This window comes from Xiphophorus couchianus, chromosome 1 (genome assembly GCF_001444195.1).
Source record: "Xiphophorus couchianus chromosome 1, X_couchianus-1.0, whole genome shotgun sequence".
Lineage (NCBI taxonomy): Eukaryota > Metazoa > Chordata > Actinopteri > Cyprinodontiformes > Poeciliidae > Xiphophorus > Xiphophorus couchianus.
Window position 1 is genome coordinate 22965775 of NC_040228.1, and position 25409 is coordinate 22991183.

The 25409-nt window shown below is 35.7% G+C and overlaps 1 protein-coding gene across 2 annotated transcripts in view; it reads left to right on the top strand.

Moving 5' to 3' along the window:
- Positions 1-25409, top strand: part of LOC114146468 (metabotropic glutamate receptor 4-like) — a 180424-nt gene that overhangs the window by 135670 nt on the left and 19345 nt on the right. For both annotated transcript variants that reach the window (XM_028020539.1, XM_028020529.1), the window contains exons 4-6: positions 13532-13667; positions 16708-16862; positions 17272-17412. In XM_028020539.1, coding sequence (XP_027876340.1) covers positions 13532-13667; positions 16708-16862; positions 17272-17412 — 432 coding nt within the window. The remainder of the gene's footprint in view (positions 1-13531; positions 13668-16707; positions 16863-17271; positions 17413-25409) is intronic.

Below are 25409 nucleotides of genomic sequence, written 5' to 3' on the forward strand. Positions count from 1 at the left end.
ATCCCATGGTACATTATGCAAACACTTTCTCTGTGCTGATCAAGAGTCACTCATTTCTGCGTAGCAAATAGTTGTAGTGTGTATGAGCGCACAGTTCGACCCATTTTCTGATTAATTCAGCAAAAATTATTTTACCCCTTCTATACACTCATAAATTGTGTATAGAGAATATAATTTGCATCTCTAGCTGGTTAGGAGTCCATATAGAAAAAGGAGATAGTGGTTGTTACTTGGTACTTTGTTCTGCCCTGATGTAGAGCATTGTTACATTTTTCTCACCATCTATGTGCACAAGCAGTAAACTATATGGAGGCATGTCATAAAGGATACACATTTTTCATAGATGTGACAGGACACATCTATGTCACAAAATGTATTTTACTGTTTTATGTGTTGACCACAAAATGTGTTTTTAGAAAGAAACTACTATAAACAGGCAACATAAAGCATGTTTTGTTTGGGTCTCTAATGATGTTAGTATGTCATAGTTTTATTTAGGATAACATAACAAATAAACCCTGAACACTATTTTACCCTTATGTTCGCTGCTATTTAGTTCAAATATAATTATTGCAGATCATTATGGCAATTGTTTACTAACTGACTATAAAAATAATTGTGGTTCAGTTCATTTTAATGACCAATCACATTAGTGTAAAATTACTAGATTGATTTTAGAAGCCCAATAGAGGCTCTGTGTTATGATGTTATTTATTGTATTAAATAAAAGATGTTAAGTATTATGCATGTCTCCTCAAAACAGGCACTACAATCTAGCATAGTGTAAAATCCTCTCTCAAGTGTTTCTGTGGCATCCACTGAGCTTAAGGCCTTACAACCAGGGAGATATTGTTCAACACCTAAAAAGCATGCTTTTTTAGATGAAGCGCTTAAAAATTTTCCAGGGATTAAAGTTTTAATGTTCCGCAACTGTGAATTAAAGCATGTTTCTGTATCTATTGCTCTAATAGCATCCCAATAAGCAGGCTATATACACAGTATAAACCTACACCTTCACTATATTCCCCAGTAGGTGTGCTCCTCTGCAGCACTACTTATACTCATGAGCTATGCTGCAATTATCCTCAAAGCTACAGTATATTTAATGTTCTTGCAGTTCTCTTTTCCCAACGGTGTCAAATGAAAAGGAATATTATTGTTCCGAGCTATTAGGAGAGCAGAGACTGGTTGACAATGACGGACTCAAGAGAGCAGACTAACAGTCTCCAAAGCAACTGATATTTTTAGAGGAGGATTGCAGATATAGCTCAGACATTAAGAGCAGTTTAGGACAAAGTAGGTGTGTTTTCCACATTAGCAAGAAGTTCCGGGAAAGAGGCTACAAATGTTACTGCTTGTACTCTGCTTAAGAAAATAAACTGGTCATCATCAGATCAAATAAGAAAAACAAAACAAAATACTACATTATGTATTAAAATAGTGATTACAATTCCATCTACGGAACAAACAACATCAACTGAACAAACATGTTTAAGGTAGAACAGATCAGGTTTCTTCACTGCTGTTTTAAAATAAATTGGATTTGTCATCAATATTTTCCAGAGTTACATAAAATTGGATCATATTTATCAAAATAAAGCAAATTACCATCAAATACCATCATAGAACTGTCCTGAAAAGGGACAGTGACTACTTTACTAGGGTTGTTGTAAACGAATATTTTAGCAATTGAGTAATCTATCGATTATTCTTACAATTAATCGAGTAATAGGATAAAAAAATATCAAATAAAATATTGGTAAATCTGGCACAAAACCAGTGTTACTATCAGATATCAATATCAGTCCAATTTTTTATATTTGAGCTTCCCTTATAGTTACTTTTCTGTAGTTTAGAAAATTAACCTGTAACAATAATAGCTCACTTTCTAAGTTAACCTGAAGAAAAGTTATACTAAGATCTGAAATTATATTCAATTTAATAATAAAGAGGAAGGCTCACAAATGCGCTTGTTTATTGCTAAAGCTTGGAAAAAAACAATTTTCTTTAATTCTCTAAAATATCTTTGCATGTAAAATAACAATGAACAGGATCGATCAGTTCCTGAAAGTGAACACAGTAGTTTTCTCAATAAATAATTGATGTCACAATGATGTCAATTACAGTTATGTAAAATGCATTCCTTTAATTATCACTTTTATTCACCCAAAGATAAATTTTGAGTCCATTCAAAATGGACTCAAAATTTAATCATATCTGAACAGCCCTAAAACACGTGTGACTTTACTCAAGACATTTTGAGGACAGTTTTCTTCTGACCACCATCATCCTGTGACCTCAAGAATTTTGCTATCTGAATACACTTTGTCTTGGGACAATCCACTGACCCGACAATGACTTCCCTCAAACAGTAGATACTTGGAAGTCTCTCTGTTAAATATATATTTTAAAATCAACCCTGTTTCTGGTTAGATTAACCAGAAGCAAGTGATTAAACTTATTCTGAGGGAATAATTACAAGGGTTTTTATAAACTCACTTGGTTCCTCTTCAAAGAGAAAAACATGGTAAATCACAGTTTACTGGATTGATTTTATTGCTCTTTGAATTACCTGAGAGGGTACACATCTATTCTGATCTCTTTTGGGGACGATTACTTTGTATTGTGGCTATTTGTTTATTTGCATGTAAAGTGGGTTACTGTGATCTGATTACTGATGATGGATTTTAATGCCAGGTGTGAATGGGTGTGCTTAGTGAGGTCTACATTAGCTGAATCAGCCATGACACATGTTAATGTCAGGTCTGAGCAGGGGCTCTGTGCTGCTTTGTTGTCTGCTCTTCTTACAGCCCTGGTGGAACAATACAATCCATCAGGGGTCTTTAGCCTTTTTAGTGCTACTTCTTACAATTAGAAATTGAAAGTGTTAGAGAAACACATGTTCTTTGTAATTTTCCTGTAAACACTACACCCTCAAAAAAATAGCAACTGGTTCTTGGCATCATGTAAGTAAAATGTGGCTGTTCTGAATTTAAGTAGCTATCACATAGCCTTAACATTCCTCTGTAATTGTAAATGCTAATTACCGTTCATATAACTCTTATTTTTCCTTCTTCATTGTCAAGTCTCACCATAGTCAGTTAAGGTTGTTTTGGTTCGAATGTAGGTCTGCTTTCATTGGGTGTATGTTCCTCACTGAAGTGGGCATGAACATGGGCAGGATAATAGGAATGTGTGTGGGATGTGCATGAGCTGTGCATAATGTTCTGATGATGTCATTTGCGGCAACACTCAGCAATGAAGAACCTAAAGGCTGTGGTTTTGATGGACTCAAATAAACCCAGATTTTTTTTTCTTTTGTCTGAAAGACAGTTTGAAGCAGTTCCAGTGACTATAAAAAGTATTCATCCCTTTGAACAATTTACACTTTTATTGTTATTTTACAATTAAGGTGTTGTAAAAAAAAACACTAATTGATTAACAAAATGTGACTTTTTTGACAAAAAAGTACAAAAAACAATTTAATGTTCAAGTGAAAACTGATGATGACATAATGACATAATGATGACAAATAATAATAATTAAAAAAACATTTTTCGTTTCATCTCAGTCATTAGCATCTTCACATTAGCAGATGTGAAGATTTAATAAACACAGAGCATTAAATGTGGAGAGTTGTGGAAGCTGGTCTTATTAAAAGAAAGCAATACTAGGAAAGACAAGGTAAAAAAAAAGGCCAGAGTTTTTAATTATGTTATTACAAATGCATAATGTGGTTTAAAAAAAAGACATCTACAGACAAACATTCTTGATGTTATTGAAAGAAAATATTTAATGTAAAAGCTTGTTTCTAGGCCAATTGAAACCCACTTAAATTGCTAGATAGTGACAATTTAGAATGGATTTGCATTACAAATTTCTACAAGTACAGATCTAAAACATTATACCCTGAGGCAGCTTTCACCAATAACTGATAGATGGAAATAGTAATAAAAAATGACAACTCAAAGTTGGTGAAGGTGAAGATAAAGTTTCAGCTCAACAATCATGTTGAGGTTGTGAAGGACTCCAAAGTAGAGACTGACTTAAATAATGAATAAGCAGAACCTACAGGAACTGGGGGAAGAGCAGGTCATGCAGCATAGGCAGTGTAACAGAAAAGTATAGCAAGGACCAAGAAAAAACCAGGAGATGAATACTGGGGCAAGGGACGAAATTTATTAGGGAATTAATCAGAGGAGTTGTGGTACAGCTGTGTGGGAAGAAAAGCAGGGAAAGTAAGAGAGGGAAAGTGAACTAAGCTGCAAAAGAAATTAAAAACTAAGGGATAAAGACTAAGGCAGATCCAACAGAAATAAATCAAGATGTACAAACAGAAAGCAATGAGAAACACAAAGGAGATAACTCATATGGCAGCACCTTCCTAACACACAGAAAATGAACTGTATATAGCAAGATAGATTGAATATAAATGAGCAACAGGGAAATGAACAGAAACAAAAACTTAAACCCAAACACTCCAAGGATCATGACAGGCTCTTGTATAGGGTACTTTAAATCCCACATGTGGGTTTTACATTCCCTGGTCCTTCTGATTTTCTCACCAGAGAATAAACAATGCTGCTGCCAGTTTTGTGTTCTATGTGAGAAAAGAGAAAAAAAGGAAGGGATGAGTGCTCCACTTCCATGCAGCAGATGTTGAGGGAATGGGGGACTAAAATACCAGTGAGGCAAACACATTGAATCGAGTGATTGATAGAGTTTCTGGGAACAGAGTTGCTGGTATGCTGCAGCTAAATTTCCCATGTGGTGTAATGACACAGAGAGGTAGACAGATAAACCTTTTTCCAGTTTTATCAAAGACTCCACAATCAACAGCACATGGTGTACAAACATTAACTTTACTGCTCTTCAGTTCCACAGTGTGCTTTCACAGGTGCATGGACACTATCCTAAAACTATTGGCCAACCATTAGCAATTTAGTAACTTTGCAACCCCTGTCTTCAGAGCTATTTATGGCAGACATAGCAAAGAAACCAGATACTTCATCAGTTTTTCCGCACACAGCATAAGTGATACTACTGCATCATTTGCTCAGTGTATATTTAGCAGTTTTGAATTATTCTAAAATATAAACATTTTTGAAATGTAAATATTGTTCAAAAAGTCAGCTATATTTAAATTTAAAGATAAAACATTTTAAAATACACCAAGCAACGCACTTTACATGAAAAAAGATCCAGTTTATACTAAGCTATTCTGAATCTGTGTAGTACAAATATATTTTCAAGAAATCGTATTATTAAAAAGGTTTTTTTCAGATACCTAATTCAATAAGTTTAACGCATTATTCATGAAGTAATTACACAGTACTTATTCACACAGACCAATGTTTTAAAGCTTTTATCTCTGTTAATTATAAGGATTTTCCACTACCAGCCAATGAAAACATGACTTTTAATATTGGAATATTCCATCAGACAAATTAAAACAGCTTAACAGAAAAATTTGGACTTATTGAAAAATGCGTATTATACATGTTTAATGTAAACAGTTTCAGTATTGACGTGAATAATTTCAATTATAACAATAAGTAGTGTACACCCTTAAGAAATAAACAGCCAATGGGAGCAATGGTTCATTCAATGACTGACAGTACAGAAAACATACCCAGGAACTAAACACAAACATAAGCCTGTACTGTACAGTCAGAACAGACTGAATATATTTCTTCATTGAAGGAACTGCTAATCCATTAGCCAGCCAACTGGACACACATAATCCAGAAATATCACTTTTGACTTGTGACATCCATGACCACAAGAAACCTAAACACGCTGCCTTTCTGAGAAACAAGTGGAACAGAGAAAGCAGACATTTGAGGAAAAAAGAAAACATGATTAAATTTATTCATTGTACAGTCAGAACAATAGTGCAGGTCAGTGACTCAAGCAACTCACTGATTTAACTGGAAAGGACTTTTTGTTCCTGGAAGCAAGGAAGCACAACACCACTGTTCATTTAATAGACTTCCCTACACTTTACTCATATTCCCCATTTTCTAACTTAGACTCTGACCTTCTTTATACAATAAGGCTGGCTGCTTTGAACTGGACTAAAGCGTATTATTCCTGCAACAATTCCTCATTGGGCTAGCTTTCTGCAGAGCTGTGAGAGTGAAATTCATTATCATTCATACGTCTCTGTGGAATTTTGGCAGCATGACAAAACAGCTCTGTTGAAATGTTCCATAAGGAATTAAACAGCCTATGCTTGGTTGCAACTATGGGATGTTTTATGTTACTGTGCATGAGAATGCCAAAAAAATATGTCATTGGACACACCATTTCTAGAAAGAAATAAACTGACTAGTTTTATCTGAAATGAAATATTTGAAATTAAATACATTCCATGTATTATTTCCTGGCTTGCTTTCAAGGTTATGTGCAATCAATAGACAAGGAGCAGAACGTAAAAGTTCACTGTAAACTATAGATGTTGACATGAACAAAACTCAATTACCTGTTCAACAAGACAAATGACAAAACAGAAAAATAAAACCAGATTGCAATTGCAAAAAATGTATATACTTCCAAATGTTACAATGTTATGGAAGCTTTTTATCAGACTTTAGTAATAATTCATGAAATGAAGACTCTCCCAGATCCTCTGACAAGTCTGTAATGGGAATTAATGCGACACATAATAGCCTAATTGGACCATTTTGTCAGATGAAAGATTTTTAATACCTTACATCACTGATGTTGTGAAATATTACACCTGCAAGTATTTATCAATGCAACTATCTTAAACAACTCCAAACTAACAGCTTATTTATGCAATACACCTGTCCAATTGATTATTAACACAAATAGTGAGTCATCCTATAACATGGCAGCAATTCAGTGCATTTAGGGATCTACATTCATATTCAGTAAAGTAAAATTTGCATACCGATTAAGCTTTTTTGTCAAATTAAATGCATCTTGGGGGGCGCTAGTGAGCCAAGATGGAGTAAAGACGGATATTTCAGAGCTCCTGCAGGCTTATTAATATTTTCGCTTTAAAAACCACAACTGCTCACTAATTGCGACCTAAATCGGGTTGATAAAGGTGTTGGACTATAAAGAATTCCGTTCCAGTGAACGTTACTTGTTAAATGGCGGATAAACTTCGAAAGTTCAAGTACGACGGTAACACGGCAAAGCTAACGGCTAACACCAGAGCCACGAGGCAGCGTACTCCAGAAGGCGAAGACCCACAACCCAAGAGCCCTGGTATGAGTGAGGAGTTGAGAGCCGATATCCTAACCTCTATAGGAGGGGAAATCTCCAAAATTATAAGGGAGGAAATGAGGAGTGCGCTGTCTGAAGAGTTCACCGCTCTCAGAGCTGACATCAACGCAGTGAGGGCCGAAATAGCCAGCAACGCCACCGCCATCCATGCAGAAATTACCTCAATTAAAACGGACATTGAAGACGTGAAAGGTGGACTGTCTACATGGTCTGATGAGGTAAACACTCTGCAGACCACCGTCACCGAACTTCAGAGCGAGCTGGTTAAGATACGGGACAAGTGCGAGGACATGGAGGGGAGGATGAGGCGCGGAAATATCCGCATAGTTGGCGTTGAGGAACAGCCGAACTCCGCCGAACCTAAAGAGGTTTCAAAAATGATCAGAGAAGCGCTGCAGATGGACCGGGATGTAAAAGTCGATCGTTCACACCGAACAGCAGCTCGGACGAAACCAGGAGACGGAGAAAGACCCCGTGTGATCATCGCCAAGCTGCATTATGATGGAGACGCCGCTGACATCCTGAGGAGAGCCAGGGACAAAGCCCCGCTGACCTACCAGGGTAAAAGGATCGCCATCTTCCCGGATTACACCACCAGTGTCGCCAAGGCGCGCGCCGCCTTCTCCGATGCACGGAAAGCTTTACGGGGACGGAGCGATGTGCGCTTCGGATTACTTTATCCAGCAAGACTCAAAATCACATACAAAGAGGACAGTAAGGAGTTTCGGGATCCCGTGAAGGCCATGGACTACATACGGAAGACCATCCCCGCTACAATAACGGGATCTGAAACTGCTTAAATACTAACCGTGTTTATGTTCGGCAGTGCCACTTATCTAAACTGGTACGTTTGAAAGGTGCGTAACATTGTCACTTCTAACCTTGTTAAATTACTAAGTCATAATTAGTCATAATTAAGTTGTATTAATATTACTAGTAGATTTTACGTTGTGGTTAAAGTACACATACTTATGCTCTCCTGCAGGAGCCTGAACTTCCACACTCTTATTTTTTTTTTTGTTTGTTTTTGCACACATCCAACCCTTTTTCGGTTGTGTTTGTTGCCGCTTTTTACAGTGGCTAGGGACTTAAACCCACTACCTTGCATTTTGTTAGCAATGCGCATTTTTAATTGTGTTTTTTGCGTTTTGATCCTTCTGTTCCCCAAGGATCCTTTTGCATCAAAAAAAGCAGAGCATTTGAATCTTAGTTTTGACAATATTGTACAGCAAAGCCTTACTATTTTTAGTTTATTGCATCATCTTGGTGTTCAGCATCCATGTTACTCAAGTTTGGTTCCATCCGTCAAATGGCCGTCTCTGCCTCCAACACAATACTACCACATATATATTTTTAACTTAACTCAGTTATGAGTACACTAACAGTAACAAGTTATAATGTGAGGGGTTTGCATAGTCCAATCAAAAGAAAAAAAGTATTGCTGCAACTTAGACAATCAAAATGTCAAGTAGCACTGTTACAAGAAACACACCTATCAGATGTAGAACATACAAAATTAAATAAGTCTTGGGCTGATAAAGTTTACTATTCGTCACATTGCTCTGGCAGGAAAAGGGGTGTTGCTATATTAATACATAGGCAAATTAACTTTACTGAAACGTTAGTACATAAGGACAAGGAGGGTAGATTTATATTGGTAAATGGGATAATTGATGGAACATCAGTGTCCTTTGTAAATGTCTATGCCCCTAATGAAGATGTACCAGGGTTTATTAAGTCAGTTTTCAATATGATTGCAGAATACAGCTCTGGTCTATTGATTATGGGGGGGGATTTTAATTGCGTAATGTCAAATATAGATAGGCACCCAGCCTCTCGAACCCCTATATCTAAGATGGGTAAAATGCTTAAAAATATGTCTGTGGAAGCTGGATTAGTGGATGTATGGCGATCCAAATTCCCAAAGGACAGAAATTTCACATTTTACTCAAACCGGCATGCATCTTACTCACGAATAGATTACTTTTTTACTGCCAAGGCCGAGCTACACAGAATTGAGGATATCACAATATTGCCCATCACAATCTCTGACCATGCACCTGTTACCCTCAAGTGGAATATGGGATTGACACCATCATTTAAGCAATGGAGACTTAATGCCTCCCTTCTTAATGACAAAGAATTTGTTGAATTTGTTAAATTAGACCTCAAAAATTATTTGGACAATACCCCTGAAACATCTCCTATTATGTTGTGGGACTGTGCAAAGGCCTATTTAAGAGGTAGCATCATCTCCTACACGACAGCAAAAAAAAGACAAAAGGCAGCCAAACAGAAATATTTAGAAGATAGAATTCGGGAACTGGATCTTCAACATAAAAAGACTAGAGCATCCAGGATTCTGAATGATTTGAATACAGAGAGCTCCAAGATTTACTTTCAGAAAAGATAGAAGGTAACCTTCGTTTTGCCAAGCAACAGTATTATGAAAATGGAAATAGAGCGAGTAGACTTTTGGCCTTTCGACTTAAAAAACAACAGTCCTCAAACGTAGTTCAAAAGCTGAAATCGGGCAATAAATCCATCTTAAAACCGAAAGATATTGCTGAAACATTTGCAGAATTTTACAAGGCTTTATACCGAGACACTGACACTTGCGGTGATGAGAGTAAGATAGCTGACTACTTACAAAATATAAATATTTCTGAATTATCCGATATTGTAGCTAAACAATTAGATAAGCCAATTCAAGAAGAAGAAATTAAAAACGTTATCTCATCCCTTAAAAATAATAAGAGTCCTGGTCCCGACGGTTTCATAAATGAATTCTATAAATGTTTCATAGACATCGTTACTCCACTTTTATTGGAAGCATACCACTTTTCTTTAGAAACTAAAACAATGGCGCCATCCTGGTCTGATGCCACAATAGTTGTTTTGCATAAAGAAGGTAAGGATCCCACTGATTGTGGGTCATATAGACCATTATCGATGCTTAATGGGGACGTACGCATTCTAACTGGTATTCTGGCGAGACGATTAAATGTTATAATAAATCAAATCATACATCCAGATCAAACTGGATTCATTGTCGGGAGGTACTATGGAAATAATCTGCGTCGTTTATTGAATATTATGTCTCACCAAAAAGAAAAGAAAGCTATGACAGCTGTAATATCTTTAGATGCCCAAAAGGCTTTTGATCGCGTGTCATGGAAATACCTTACTCAAACATTAAAGAGATTTAAATTTGGGCCCAAGTTTATAGATTGGATACATACATTATATTCATCCCCACAAGCGGCTGTAAGAGTTAATGGTTTCAGGTCAGCAAGTTTCAAACTGGAGCGCGGATGCAGACAGGGCTGCCCTTTGTCACCTCTTTTGTTTGCAATTAGTATCGAGCCATTAGCCCAGCTTATTAGGGACAATAATGAAATTAAAGGGATTTTGATTGGCACAGAGGAACATAAAATATCTCTTTACGCAGATGATGTACTTCTGTATCTGTCTGATCCTACATCATCAATACCACGTCTGAGGGAAATGATTTCTGTTTATGGACATTTTTCTGGTTATAAAATAAATGTTGATAAGACTGAGGCAATGGATGTCAATAACAATATTCCACTGGGGGTTAAACAACAGAGCGGCTTCAGGTGGCCAAGGGAGGGCATTAAATACCTAGGCATCAATATTTCTCTCTCATTAAATGATTTGTATCATGCCAATTACAGCAAAACACTGGATATAATTAAAAATGACCTAGAGCGATGGTCAGCATTGCCTTTGTCCCTCCTAGGTCGCATTGAGACCATTCGTATGAATCTGTTACCCAGATTATTGTATTTATTCCAGATGTTACCAGTTGGCATACCAAAGTCCATGTTTGTTGAATTGGATAAAATTATATCAAAATTCATATGGCAAAGCAAGAGCCCTCGCATAAAATACAAAACACTACAAAGAAGTAAGACGGAAGGGGGCCTCAATCTTCCTGTTTTGAAATACTATTTCTGGGCAGCTCAGTTAAAGCCTCTAATTTCATGGATCCAACAGGATTCTCAAACAAGATGGCTGAGCATTGAGCAAGCAAAGTGCTCAGTACCATTAAAAGTATTGCCATTTTTAGATATCCTAGTAAAGGATCTGCCATTGTGGACTAAAACCACACTTAACATTTGGAACAAAGTGCGAATTTCTTTCAAGCTACCAAGAGGTTTGTCAATATTAACAAGCATTGGACATATTAAATCCTTCACACCCAATTTCTTAGACAAAAAGTTTTCTAAATGGGCTGAACAGGGGCTTACATTCCTTCATCAGTTGATTGACAGGAACAATCTTATGTCATTTGAAGAGTTATGTAGGAATTTTCATCTCCAGAAAAATGATTTCTTTAGATATTTACAGTTGCGTTCTTTTTTGTCTGCACACAGGGACTGGGAAAGAGTACTAAATCCCACACCAATAGAAAACCTCCTAATCCATTACCAGAAAGGGGGAGGAGATAAAAAATTGATAACAAAGTTATATAGTGTATTCCTGTCAATGAACCTTAACAAACCCACTTGGACAAAACAAAGATGGGAGGCAGAGACGGCCAAAAAAATCTCTGACGAAACATGGGAGGAAGTTTGGACTGAGGCACATAGAGTTACAAACTCAAATACGTGGCGGGAATATAAATGGAAAATTATTAGCAGATATTTCAGGACCCCAGATGTAGTTTCCAAGATGGATCCTAAAGTACCAAGCTTGTGTTGGAGAAACTGTGGCTCAGCGGTCCCCAATCATACACACATTTTTTGGTCATGCCCCAAACTTCAAAACTTTTGGGATGAGGTGTACAGGGCTATAAACCAAATCTTCCCGGAAGTTATACCAAAGGATGTTACAGTTGCGTTACTTGGTATTATACCAGATGGTTTGCAAGGACGGACCAAAGTATATCTGTTAAATATCCTTTTTACAGCAGCCCTGAAGTGCATTACAATCAGGTGGATGCAGTTGGAGCCACCTTCCTATGACTTATGGATCCAAAAAGTAAGGGAATTGTATAAAATGGAACAGATAACCTATTCATTAAGATTTCAAAAAACCACTTTTAGTTTGCGCTGGGGGCCAGCAGAAGCTCTGTTGATGTAAATAAGCCTAACAAGTTTGTCTCTTGGCATATGGTGTTTAGCTATCCTGCCCAAAATGTATCTTTATTTTAATGTTGTATGGTGAGGAGTCTACAAATGTGATGCTGAGGTTGTAAGATATCATGCCAAGATGTTTATTTTATTTTATGGAAGATTTCATATTGTCAACACTTGTGTTATGTACCATTGATGTACGGCTGTATTATTGCTCTGTAAAATAAAAATAAAAAATGTAAGTTCTAAAAAAAATTAAATGCATCTTTTGAAAAAGATTTTTAAGCAGGTATTTATATTGACGTTTTTTGTATTTCATATAAATGGTAAGTAGCCTTTACTTGAACAGTGCTTTATCAAGTCCAGAGGGATATATATATATATATATATATATATAACCTTTTTAACAGGTTAAAGGTATTAACCTGTTGAAAAGGTTAAACCCTTTTTGACATGAAAAAAGGTTTGATAATGTTTGTGGGAAATTGACCTATATATTGTTTCAGTTAAAGACTTTACTGAAATAAAAGAACCTTTTAATAATATTCTAATTTATTGAAAATGACTATATATGTATGTATTGCTGAAGTACACAAAGCATCAAAACTGGCAAAACCAAAATAATAAAAATTATTCTTTCGGAGAGAATGGTATGACTGGCTGGTTTGAAGTGACAGAAAGACAACAGTTACTGCAATAGCCATTTCTCATAGTGAGGTATGCAAAATATTATCTCAGAATGCACAACGCATCAAATTTAGCAGAAGACAACACCAGATGCCACTCCTGTCAAGTAGGAACTTAGGGAATAATTCACACAGGCTAATCTAAATTTGACAATAACAGATTGGAAAAAATGTTGACATTGTTCAAACACCACAGGCTACCCGAGCGTTGTTGCTGACCATGTCCAACCATTTTGACCACAGTACGCTTATCTCCTGAATTTTTCTTCCAGTAGGATGATGACCCATATCGCCAAATACAATGGCGGGGGCGCAGATTTATTTGTGCTGTTAAAAGATATAAAGGCAACACTTTTCTGCAAAGGAGATCTGTAGGAGAAAATATACTGCCACAAAAAACTCATTACATGAAATAATGGGGAATCAATTTTTCAATTCCTCAGTCTTTTAAATGTCAAAAAAATCTGTTTTCTTTCTTCCAATTAGGAGGATTGTGCATATCCCAGTCAGTGAAAATTCCACGTGAACCAAGAGTTGGAGAGTTCGACAAGATCATTCACCGGCTAAGTGAGAACACCAATGCTCGAGTGGTTATTATCTTTGCCAATGAGGACGACATCAGGTGAGAAAAGTGAAGAGTGTAAAAGTGTTCTGTTGATTAATGTTGTTCTGTTGATTAACATGTTGATTATATCCTTACAAGTTTGCAATGGTTGGATACTTTCAAGATACTGTCAATTTATAACTAGTACTTAAAACTAGTTGCTTTATCTTAAGTACCATTTACATCTGCACCATTCTCTGTCAAATGGTGCTTAAGATTTTCAAAGGTTTTACTTGGAAAAGGTTTTACTTGAAAATCTTTTAAAGTAAATACAGTAATATTAAGTACTCATTAGAGAGCAAATTCTATTTTTATTCTATTTCTACTATAATATAATTTTATTATATTTCTGTCATCAGATAAGACATTTTCCTATGTCTTATCTGTGTTAAATTAAAATGCATGACTATGGTGGCAATTATTATCTAACCTTCAAAAAAAAATCTTACAGAGGCAATGATTGTATTGTTCACATGCAACACTGAATATTTCCTCTAACGAGGAAATATTCTCCTTAGCTAACATTAGCCAACATTTTAGCTTGGCTTTAGCTAACATTGTCTTTTCGGTACCTGGAGGGCCAACCATTAATACTCCCTTCCATGGTCGACAAATTCCCTTGAAAAAGTCAGGCATCCACATGGGCAGCACTACAGCTTCTCTCAAAAGCTTCTTAGCAGCTTCCAAATCAGCAATATCATCCAAGTGTACATTAGGATTGCGGGAGATGATGTCTCTTCCTAGTGAGTCTACAGTTAGTAGGTCAGCATACACGCTATGGAAGTGGGCAGAGATGTTGATGTCTGGGTCAGAAGTCCCACTGCTCACTGATTTAAGCCAGTCCTGATAGCAGGTAATAGGTTAGATATAGAGTAATTACCAAAGGCCAGTGGGATCACAGTCCAGCATGACTGCACTATTGTTGAGATCAGAGTGACCATCGAACATCTCAATGATCTCAAAAATCTGCACAAGGAAAGACGAGAATGAGTTATAACAGGAGAGTCCAGTACAATCAAACAAATGCATGCATATACTGTTTTGTTTTGGTGTTAGGAGAAAACTAAATATGGTATCTGAAACAACATTTCCCCCCCTCGCATTAAATTACACAACATTTTCTTGTTACAGGCAAGAGTTCAAAAATTATTCATATTTGCTAAATGCTAGATTAATTGAATGCAAAACTATTTTTTTTTGTTATTTTTTATGTTCAGAGGTCAAATGAAATTGCTATGACTTTAAATGACTTGACTTATGCCAGTTTAATTCACAATATTTAAATCAACTAAAGACACATTGAGACACGTGCATTGCTGCTTCCTAGTGTAACATCATCAAAAAATAAATCAGGAGAAATATCAGGAACATAGTTTTATAAACCCACTGGACTGCTATATCCTTGAGTAAAATTTCTATATAGCCACAGATGCTACATTCTGTCCTTTCTATCCATAATAGAGAGGGAGAAGAGGGACTCTGTGTCTCAAAGCCTAACTTTGATGAAATAGCTGAACCAACTTTAAAACACAGCCACAAACATAGAGAAGTTGCAGGTAGAATTTGTTAAAGAAAGTCATTTTGCACAGGAAAACAAGTTCTCAACCAATATGGGCTAATCAGCCATTACTCCTAAAGCAAAACATAAACAGATTGCAGTTTAAATTTATTTCAGGTGTGTGCATTACGTTGTTTGGGTTTTCTGCTGTCGGAGGGATTGGTGCACTTAACAAAATATATGGTATCATGAAGATAGAACATTATGATGAAATACTGAAGTAGCATCTTAAGACACCAGCCAGGAACGCGAGTCATGGACCTAAATTTCAGCAAGCTATTGTAACAACACCAAAACCTTTCATCCAACTCCTGCAAATTAAAAGACAATTCCTTCAAATACAAAAATAAACGTATGACTTTGAGTGATATTTGATCCCATTTTAAAGGGATTTTGTGTCTAACTTGCATTTGAATAAAAAAACAGGAGTGCCCTGACTAGTATTACACATTATGTTCTGTAGCCATAATGTGTGGCTTCTTTAAAGTTTTTACATTCTGTGTTAAAAATCACTTTGAAGAGTTTGTATTGTAAGTTGTAATATTCACATATTTTTAATAATTAAATGCTGCCAGATTCCCCCTTGTACAAGGACTCACAGCAGCAGCTGCCTCTTTTTTTTGTCATAAGATCTTCTCCTGATCCAGGAGGGTTATAGATGTTTTCAGTTAAGTCTCAGAACATAAATGTTGCAAAATATTCTAACATAACTTATTTAAACCCCTAAAAATATCGCTTTGACTGTGGGATTTACTCCCTTTTTCAAAAACAGATGGCTATAAGCATACATAAATGCTTTAAAATCTATTACAATTAAAGTTGAGAAGGTATGGCTTGTACACAAGTTAAAATTGAGACTATAGAATAAGAATGCTGAAAAATGTTAATTAAAACACTTCAACCATCCTGTAAACTCAAAAAATCAAAACGCACTGTCACAAATTTAGTTAGAAATTGTTTTGTATTTGTTTGTACTGTACAAAAGACAGTGGGAATGGTAAAGGGCAAAGAGTCGGCCCAGAGACACATCTTTGTTTTGTCTTGCTTTTTTAAAGCAACATCAAAGCAATATTTCACATGCCAAATCTTTTTGGTTTTGTCTAACATTTCTATCTGAAACATCCTTAATTAAACATTTACAGCTGCGCCTGCTATCTGTTCCTAATATTTATTATTTACAATAAGCTTAAAGCTAAATCTAATAAGGTTTGATTATGCTAAAACCACCATAATGGATGTTTTTAAATTTTAGTTCTTTGTCATCCAAATTCTACTTGGACTATCCATGTCAAGCAACAAGCTGCATGGGACCTGTAATACATATTATAGAGCATTTTAACAGGCCAATGGCTTTTTTTTTTTTTACAGTTTTGCTGTATGTGGAATCTGGTATTCATCTGTCTGTCCAACCATGTCTGTTGCAGGTTTCTCACATTTATACCTAAACACAATATATACAGTATATTAAAAAATGTATTTGTTTTCTGTTCCATCCCACAGGCGCCTACTTCATGCAGCTAAAAGAGCCAATCAAACAGGTCATTTCATCTGGGTAGGTTCCGATAGCTGGGGTTCCAAAAGTGCTCCAATCCTGAACCAAGAGGAAATGGCAGAAGGTGCTGTTACCATCCTACCAAAACGACAGTCCATTAAAGGTATTCCCTTGTGACTGGTCCTGCAGTGGCGTCATGATTTATTGTTAGCTTCGAATCATATTTAAAATAAAATTGGAGAGCCATAGAGCAACTTCAAAGAATATGAATATGTTTTCTACTCTAATTTGAATTCCATGGCTTCTGGAAAAACTTCTTCAAATCGTCCTTATTCATGATTTCCCCTTTAGGTGCATTTTGACGTTTTGCCAATGTTGCTGTCTGGCTCACAGACTGTAGTTCAAAGGAGAGAGTGGAGAAAATTAAATAAATTAAATATGCCAACATAAATACCTGACACGAAAGTGCTAAGAGGTTTTAAATGTATTTTATAATTAACTTACATAAAATAATTTGCTTTTGTGTTTTGGAAAAAAAATAAAAAAAACTTTCTAATTCTTATGTCTTTCAGGTTTTGATCGGTACTTCATCAGCCGAACATTAGAGAACAACAGACGGAATATCTGGTTTGCAGAGTTTTGGGAGAACAACTTCCAGTGCAAGCTTAGTCGACATGCTGTGAAGAAAGGATCTGGCATCAAAAAGTGTACAAGTGAGTTTTCAATCATTGGAAAAGAAGACTCTTGGTCAATGTGGAGCACTCAATCAATAACCAAGTATACAGCTTAGCTGTCATGAATACATTATGCTTATGCGGGTCTGTGTCAAAGTTTGTGCCTCCTCTTTGGATGCATGTTTTTTTTTATATATTTATTATTGGGGGGAATAGTTACACTCTTCTAATATAGCAGAAAATATAATTTATGTAAATAAGTGAATGGGAACATCTATTTCTGTAAGAGAAATGAATGCTCTTAACATGTTTCTGTATTTGAAGTGCACAGCAGCAATCACCAAAATAGGCCCCTGCTTGCAGTGAAAACAATCAATAGCATATCAAGTCAGCTCTTTAGAAAAAGCTTTTTCGTCATTAAAATCATTAGATTCTTCAGGCTTGTCTCTTATCTCGTAGTGATTCGCAAGATTGCATTTCTAATATTTCAAGGCATATAAATCTTACATCTGTGCATTTTTTCTTAAAGTGTTATACAGGGATATAGTACAGAATCAGAACAAAAATTAACAGGAAAAATAGATATTGTACATTTTTTAAGCTTTTCTCTGCTTTAGCTAAAACGAATTGGTCCGTATCTTGTGACTAGAAGAAAAGAGATTGTTCGATTATTTTAAACTTTTCCAAGATTTCTCTGACATTTGTTGTGTTTACAACCAAGACCAACACTCTGAATTCCCTCCAGAAGATTAAGGTCCTGATCCCATTTAACCCTCCTGCCCCACTGCTTTGTCCTATCCCTCAATTTTGCACGTTCATGCCAAATCTAGGGCTTTCTGGATTCTTTCTGGGGAAGAGAATGATCGAGCAAACTGATAGCTCAACAGAAGCACAAACAGGCACATTCAAAGGTACGGCTTATGAAAAAACATTTGTTATTCATAAAGTGAACCACAATCGCAATTACAGTCGTCTATATGCTAGCTAATCAAACGTATGCAAAACATGATTTTGCATACCTTAAAGTAAGTTTTAGGATCCCAAAATGAAAATTTATGTAGTGCAACAGCCCTACAGCTGCTGCTGCACATGGATTATAACATCCATTAGATGCACATCAGACAATAAAACATGGACACAGCTGCTTCTCAAAACCCATAAAATTATACTCCAGTTTCTTCACTGTCTCAAGCACAGTTCCACAGACCTCTATATGACACAAATTTATTGCTACCTCTGGATAGAGGCGTCTCTCATCAGGATGCCACTTAGGCGCCTTTCTTCAGAGTTAATGTATTGTCAAACTACTCCTTTACTTGAATTATGGTTTGGGGTGAATTAGACTTTTTTGAATAAAATCTGGACCAAACTTAATGCTGCTTATTTGGAAATATATTGAACCTCTTGGTCTTGCAAAGTGGGCTGATATAAAATATGTCATAAACTTGTCGCTTTAAAAATGAAATATGCGAATAGATTTTACTGCGTGCAGAAACTATTAACTACAATCATTTTGTCCGAGTAAACTGTGTGGAAACAAATAATGCATTCTTGTATTGTCTCCAAAGGAACCAGAACTTTCAACAAAGACAGAATAAAAAAGATTGCCTACGGCTTTCTTGCACAAAGGTTTGGGATGCTCAGTCTAGAATGAAAATATGACCTGCAAAAAAGTTGCCCTGCAAGAGACTTCACCTTCACTGCTAATGAAGCCTTTTAGTCAATAATAACAAACAATTTTATGCGTGTCAGAGTAGCTTTCTCCATATTTTTAAGGATTAACCAATCATTATTTCCACTAATTAGTAGCAAGTGAACAAAAGGTTAACCATTAAATATTTGTCATCTTACTTCACAACATTGTGTCCAATGACCAACACAAAGTAATACCTTCAGCAACCCTTACTATCAGGAGAACACTTAATTTGTGAATGATTTTTGTATTTATCAGTAGTCATGGTGGCTGCTCTTGAGCTAAATTGCTGCTGCCCTTTTCATCCTCTGAGAAGTCTCCTGGGCATAATAAAATTTTAAGAGCAAAGGGTACAATGATTCTTCTCAGAGCTCTTTGCACGTTCTCTTCCTCTACTCTGCTTTGTTCTATTTGAAAGCACAGTAATTTCTTCTTCCCCTCCGTCAAGGCACATAAATTCTGGTTGGTATATGATTCAAAACAATGCAAGAGAGGACAGCATGTACCTCAATTCCTAAAATTCACCATTCAGCATTCTTGTGTTTTGAACTCTTGGTGTTTACTGAGCAAATTTCTGAAATTCTAAAGTACAAGTTGTCAAGGTTTATATGAATATATTAACAGCAAAGTGAAATGAGTCAACAAATATTATTGCTTTTTCATTTTTATATTGGAGCTTTATAGTTTGGATTAACTATAATTATATAACTATAATCCAAACTAGGTAACAACCTATATATCATATAGGTTGTTACATCTTCTAAGCCAAGGAATAAAGTGCATCATTGTGTGAAGCAAAAGCAGTGAAGATGTATAATTCACATCTTAATGTATCTCCCAGCGTTTCTTTTATCTATGCAAGAACAAGACTTGTGCAATTTAGAATTGTATTCAAAACTTAATCAGTTACGAATTTAACGATGGCACTTGACTTAATGTAATGTTTTGATTGTTGATTTTATGTTGTATGACTTTGTGTTTTTGTACTTTACACTTTGCTTTTTCAAAGTGTAAAGCATTTTGAAATACCTTGCTGCTGAAATGTGCTATCCAAACGAAATTTGATTGATTGATTGATTGATTGATTGATTGATTGATTGATACTTACCAAGAACTTGATGGATTTAAATGTGTTAATTGCTGAGCAGTTTCCTGAATCTCACTTGGACATCACATGTATGATCTTAATACTTACTAAGCAATTTTGGGAGTTAGAAGTTTTTTCACATGAGTTCTATGTAATTTTTAGGTTAAGTTTAATGACTTACCTGGAATTTGATGAGTAGTTGACCAAACATGCAGCAGTGAACAGTTAATTTCATTCAGTCTTTTTTATACTTTAACAGGAAGAAGCCTCCAGCACAACCTGGCAAGGTTTTATAAGCTAGAAGTATTGAAACACGTCTTCCTTTGTTTGTTCTTTCCTTTATTGTATCACATTTAATTTAGTTTCTCATTTGTATGTCCTTGTAAAAATTTTCCCTGGTGTTCCTTTTGTTTGGAGATGTTTAACAATGTTCTCCTATACACATCAAGATTTTATTGCTAATCACTGCTTGCCCTCACTAGGTCAAATTATGATGCGAACTTCCAATTTCACATTATTAAATGACTGTTTATTATAAAAACAAACATAAATCATAGACTTCAGACTAAATGACAGCTTTGACCAATATCGTAGCAGTCAACTGCTTGATGCCTTTATTCTAAATATGTCATAGGACATTATCATGGGGAATATACAGATTGTTTGAAAAAAAACAGTGACACAAATGCACTACAAAGGAGTTTTTATCAGAAATGATCAGAACTGATACAAACAACATGTTCCTTTAAACTTGTAAAGAAAGTACATTTCTTCAAAATAATATTATGGAAAAATCTCATATGAAATAGTTTCTTGTACAAATAACTTTTTACATCCTAAATACAATATATATATATATACAGTATATTTAAAAGAATGAGCACAGCGCTGAGTATTTTCTTGCAGCTTCTTCTTTATTTACATTTTTAATTTGCACCAGGCTGTGGTAAAAATGACAGTCTTGCGAAGGTCCACCAGCTTTTGTTGACAGACACAGTTTGAGTGAAACAAACCTTGAGTCACTGCTGATTTGAATCCCTGCTCACATGAGTCACCAAGGCTAACAGAAGCAGACAAATGCCTGCCTGCACAGTGCTCTTAATTCCACTGTGAAAAAATTAAACACTTTATCTGAGCAATGGTAGTTTCTCTTGAGATGCAGTTTTTTGACGTTTTTAACCCTCTGATGCATAAGTGGGTCCTTTTGGACCCGGTTAGGTCATCTTTTTGCAACATCACTTCATATTCCAGGAATTCCTCAACAAACATGTTATTGATATCATGCAATTAAATTTTTTTATTTACCTTTTACACATTTTAAGAAATAGCATGTTTTATATTACTACCCTATTCTTCCATAAGTGGGTCCAAAATTACCCGCATCCATTTCCGCATTCTTGTCCGTTGTCTTGAAAACAAAATAAATAGATATTTTCTGTCAGGGAATCTCTAGCTCATGCTTAGTATGAGTATGACTCAAAACATAGCTGCTTCCTACAATCCACAGAAGAAGAAACTACTGACGATGCTGGTGTTACTACAATTTGTGTTTCCCCATCAGATTCGGTTCCCCTAGCGACTCTTCGCCGCTACGCAACGCCCAGGTGGCAAAATACACCTGTGTTTGTTCAGCGCTCATAACAAGCACTTGCTTGTTAAGCGCTCTAAAGTAGTAGAACTTTTTTTTAAAACACATGCGCATTTAGTTTCAAAGAATCTAGCACCGACTAGTAGCGTGGCGAGTGCATAACACCTTTTCGATGCGTACCGTTACTGTGTAAACAAAGATTGTAATTAGAATGTCTTTATCTAAACGTGTTAACAGAAACTAAACAAAAAGTCAATTTTCGTTGGATCATTGTCATGTAAACAGGGCCTGAAAGATGTCATTTAGAGTCGAAAATTGCTGTAATATTCACATTGGCTAAGTTCACACAGCAGATCTCAATGCTTAAATCTAATTTGTTGCTGAATTCTGATTGTTTTGCGTTGTCATTCATTTTGAATTTTTCAACAGCCATCAGACTTATGTATAAATGACAGACGATGAATGTTTCATGTCAGTGATGTAAAACTTGGATAAAATGCGGCATTACTGTTCAGACTGCAGATGCTTTCAATATTGGATACGTATGCAGTTTTATATCACATAATGAAGTGGCACAAATTAGATTTTTTTCCATGGTTGAAAAGATCAGAATTGGCTAGTTTAGTTCAGACTCCCATGAAAATGGCAGATTTGGGTCGCATTTTGGGCTCCATATTGGCTCATTTGGATAGAGTTTTTGTAGTTTACCTCCCTTTGTGTTAATTAGTTTCTCTGCAATCCTATTGTCTTATTCAGTCTATCCCTTAAAGCTCGTTTTTGTTAGAATTTTTCCCCCGTTCATTTGTATATTGGTTCAGATACAGCTCTGCTCCTTTGTTAATTATTCTGCCTTCCCCCAGTTCCCTGCTTAGGTTCTCCCCAGCTGTTCTGCATTCTGTTTATTGTACTCACCTGGTTTCCATGCAACAATCACTTCTCCACAGTATTTTAGCTTTTTGATTTTATTGACTCACTGCTGAATTCTTTCAATATTCTGTCGCTGCTATGCATTTTTGGCATTGGCATTCGTGATCAGTAAGTTGACAGTTTCATCATTAAATACATTTTTCCACTATACTCTGTCTGCCCTTATCTTTGCATTTGAGGCAACACCAAACCATAACACTGTGACACATCAGATGTCTTTAAATAAGTGGTTTCAGCTTGCCTCTTCACAATTTTGCAAGTGATTTGATCCTTAAAATGTTCCTTCCTGAAAATATAACAACACTATGTTAATGTGAGATGATGTCCCTGTACCAGCTTCCATAAGTTAAAAAGCTGCCTGTCAAATTACTTGCAAAATTGGCTTGAATTTTCACAAATAAATTTGCTTTATGGCATTCGAGACAAAAATAAGGCACCCATTTCACCTAAAGTAATTCAGTCAAAAATGTTAAACATTCCTGCCAGCTATTATCACAGATTCTGCTTCCAAAATTTTCCGAACTGCAAATGTACATTTCCATAAGATCTGGAGGCCGCAGCAGGACTCGGTAAGGTGCTCAGCATACCAAAGAAATATGTACTGACTTTGCTTGTCTGATCCCAGTGCATAAACATACTGTTCTTGACAACTGCCCAAGCTCCCAGGTGTTCTTTTCAATATTCTGCAGTGTACATGCTGTGGATTTATATGAACAGGAAGTGTGGATGGCAGCCAGTCTGTAGAAAACCTTGTATCATCACCTCACTCAAGTCAGGTATATAGATTTATACAGAAAGGTCGTAGCAGCAAGCATTTACAGTGCACCATTCATGAGGGACATTACTGAAGAACCACTGCTTTCCTCAGGCTGATTTTGAAACCATTTTATTATATGGTGTATAAATCTACAACATATATATATATTTAAAACTTTTGTAAGTTACTTCAAATAACATCAATGTTTATTTATTAGTTAAAAGGATGAATATTTGACCTTCCAACAATACAGCCACTATGATATGAAAAATGCATTAGATTTCTGTATATGTCTGAGCATTGGCATTATTTTCAGAGAATATAATGGTAATATATTTTGGTTCTTTGACTCTGCAAACACAGCACAGGTCTGTAGCATGTGAAAAGAGTGGCCATTATGACAGCTCAGCCAATCAGAGGCTAACTTGTAAGAACATTATAACTTTATGTTAAACAGGGAATTGAAAACCATACTACAGTGCACTATAGTTTGAAGAAGATAAAATCTTCTGTCAGATGTTAAAGTCAAATTATATGACTGAAATTCAAGCCCTAAAACTAGATTAAGATAATATTATTTTAGTCCAGGACTACTAAAAATACATATTTGATTCTACAGTAATAGAAATATTAGCATGGGGAAAATCAATATACTACAACCATGTCATATTGCTATTTCAAGCTATTTCTTTTTAATTTTAGTCTTAGCTTACATGTTATTTGAATTTGTATGCTTGTAAATGCCAATTCAGTAAACTCCTGATCCTCTGTTTTATGCAGATACCAACAAGACCTGTGCATTATGTTCAGGCAAAACACGGATACCCAACAGTTCAATTATACGCATGAGCGCATTACTCTGGAGACACACATACAAGACAGAAGTTGCTGCTTCTGCTGCTCTTTGAATGCATTCTAGGTAGAAACAAGGGTTAGCTTAATTAATATAAAAACTTGATGTACTCCCTTGTAGTTGTTTTTTTGCAATGTCTTGCAAAATATTTTATATTATAATAATGTAAACAGAAGAGTACTTTTGCTTAAGAGTAAACTATAATTAGTAACTGTGCCGTTACTCCTAAAAATAATATCATGCTTTTTTATGCCTAGAAAACAATATATAGGGGAACAAATAAATTACAGGTTTTCATGTAGATACTGTACTCTGAACTCTTTGACCACACATATTTGGCGAACCTGATCCTTGGAACTCTTTAGCCTGCAAATGACCAACTGATCTAGTGACCTGAGTACTACACTTAGTCATGCTTCAGTGAAATATGCTTGCAGCATTTCCTCACTGGCCAAGAATTTTAATTTACTCAAGCTGCTGGGGGTTTTGGCCTTTTCAAGAAATGTACCATTGTTTCTAATTTACATTGTCACTTGTATTAACCGATACATATTTTACGATGCCCTACTGTAGTTTCACCTCCCGTGATAAATTATGTAATGCTGCAAATGTTCATCTTTTGAGAAAGCCCTGTTTTTTCGAATACGAATTTATTATCCGGATGATTTCTTACATTTATATTGTTATTTTTATGTTATTGTACATAAATCTTTAACGCTTGTGGAGCATTTCACTTTTTATTTTCCTCCCCTCTTGCTCAATGACCTCTGGAGATGGCCACCAGTTAAGAAAAGTTGGGTGGATGGATGGACTTTCTTCCTCTATCAAATGTTCCTTGACCATTTTGAGCATATAAAACTTTTGCTGTGGATTTTGGAGGAATATTGCAGTGCATTTCAGGATATTAGATTAAGAAAGTAACAGTAGGCAGAAAAGTAACTTGTAAAAAATGAGCCACATAAGCGATACATCAAGTTTTTCCCTTTTTACTCTTGAAGCACTGACCTTATCTATAATATTTTGAAGGTAATACTTTATTTATTTATAATTCAACACAAAATATCATTCAACTTCAACATCTAATGTAAAGCTGGAACCAGATATTTACATACTTGTCATAAAAATACATAA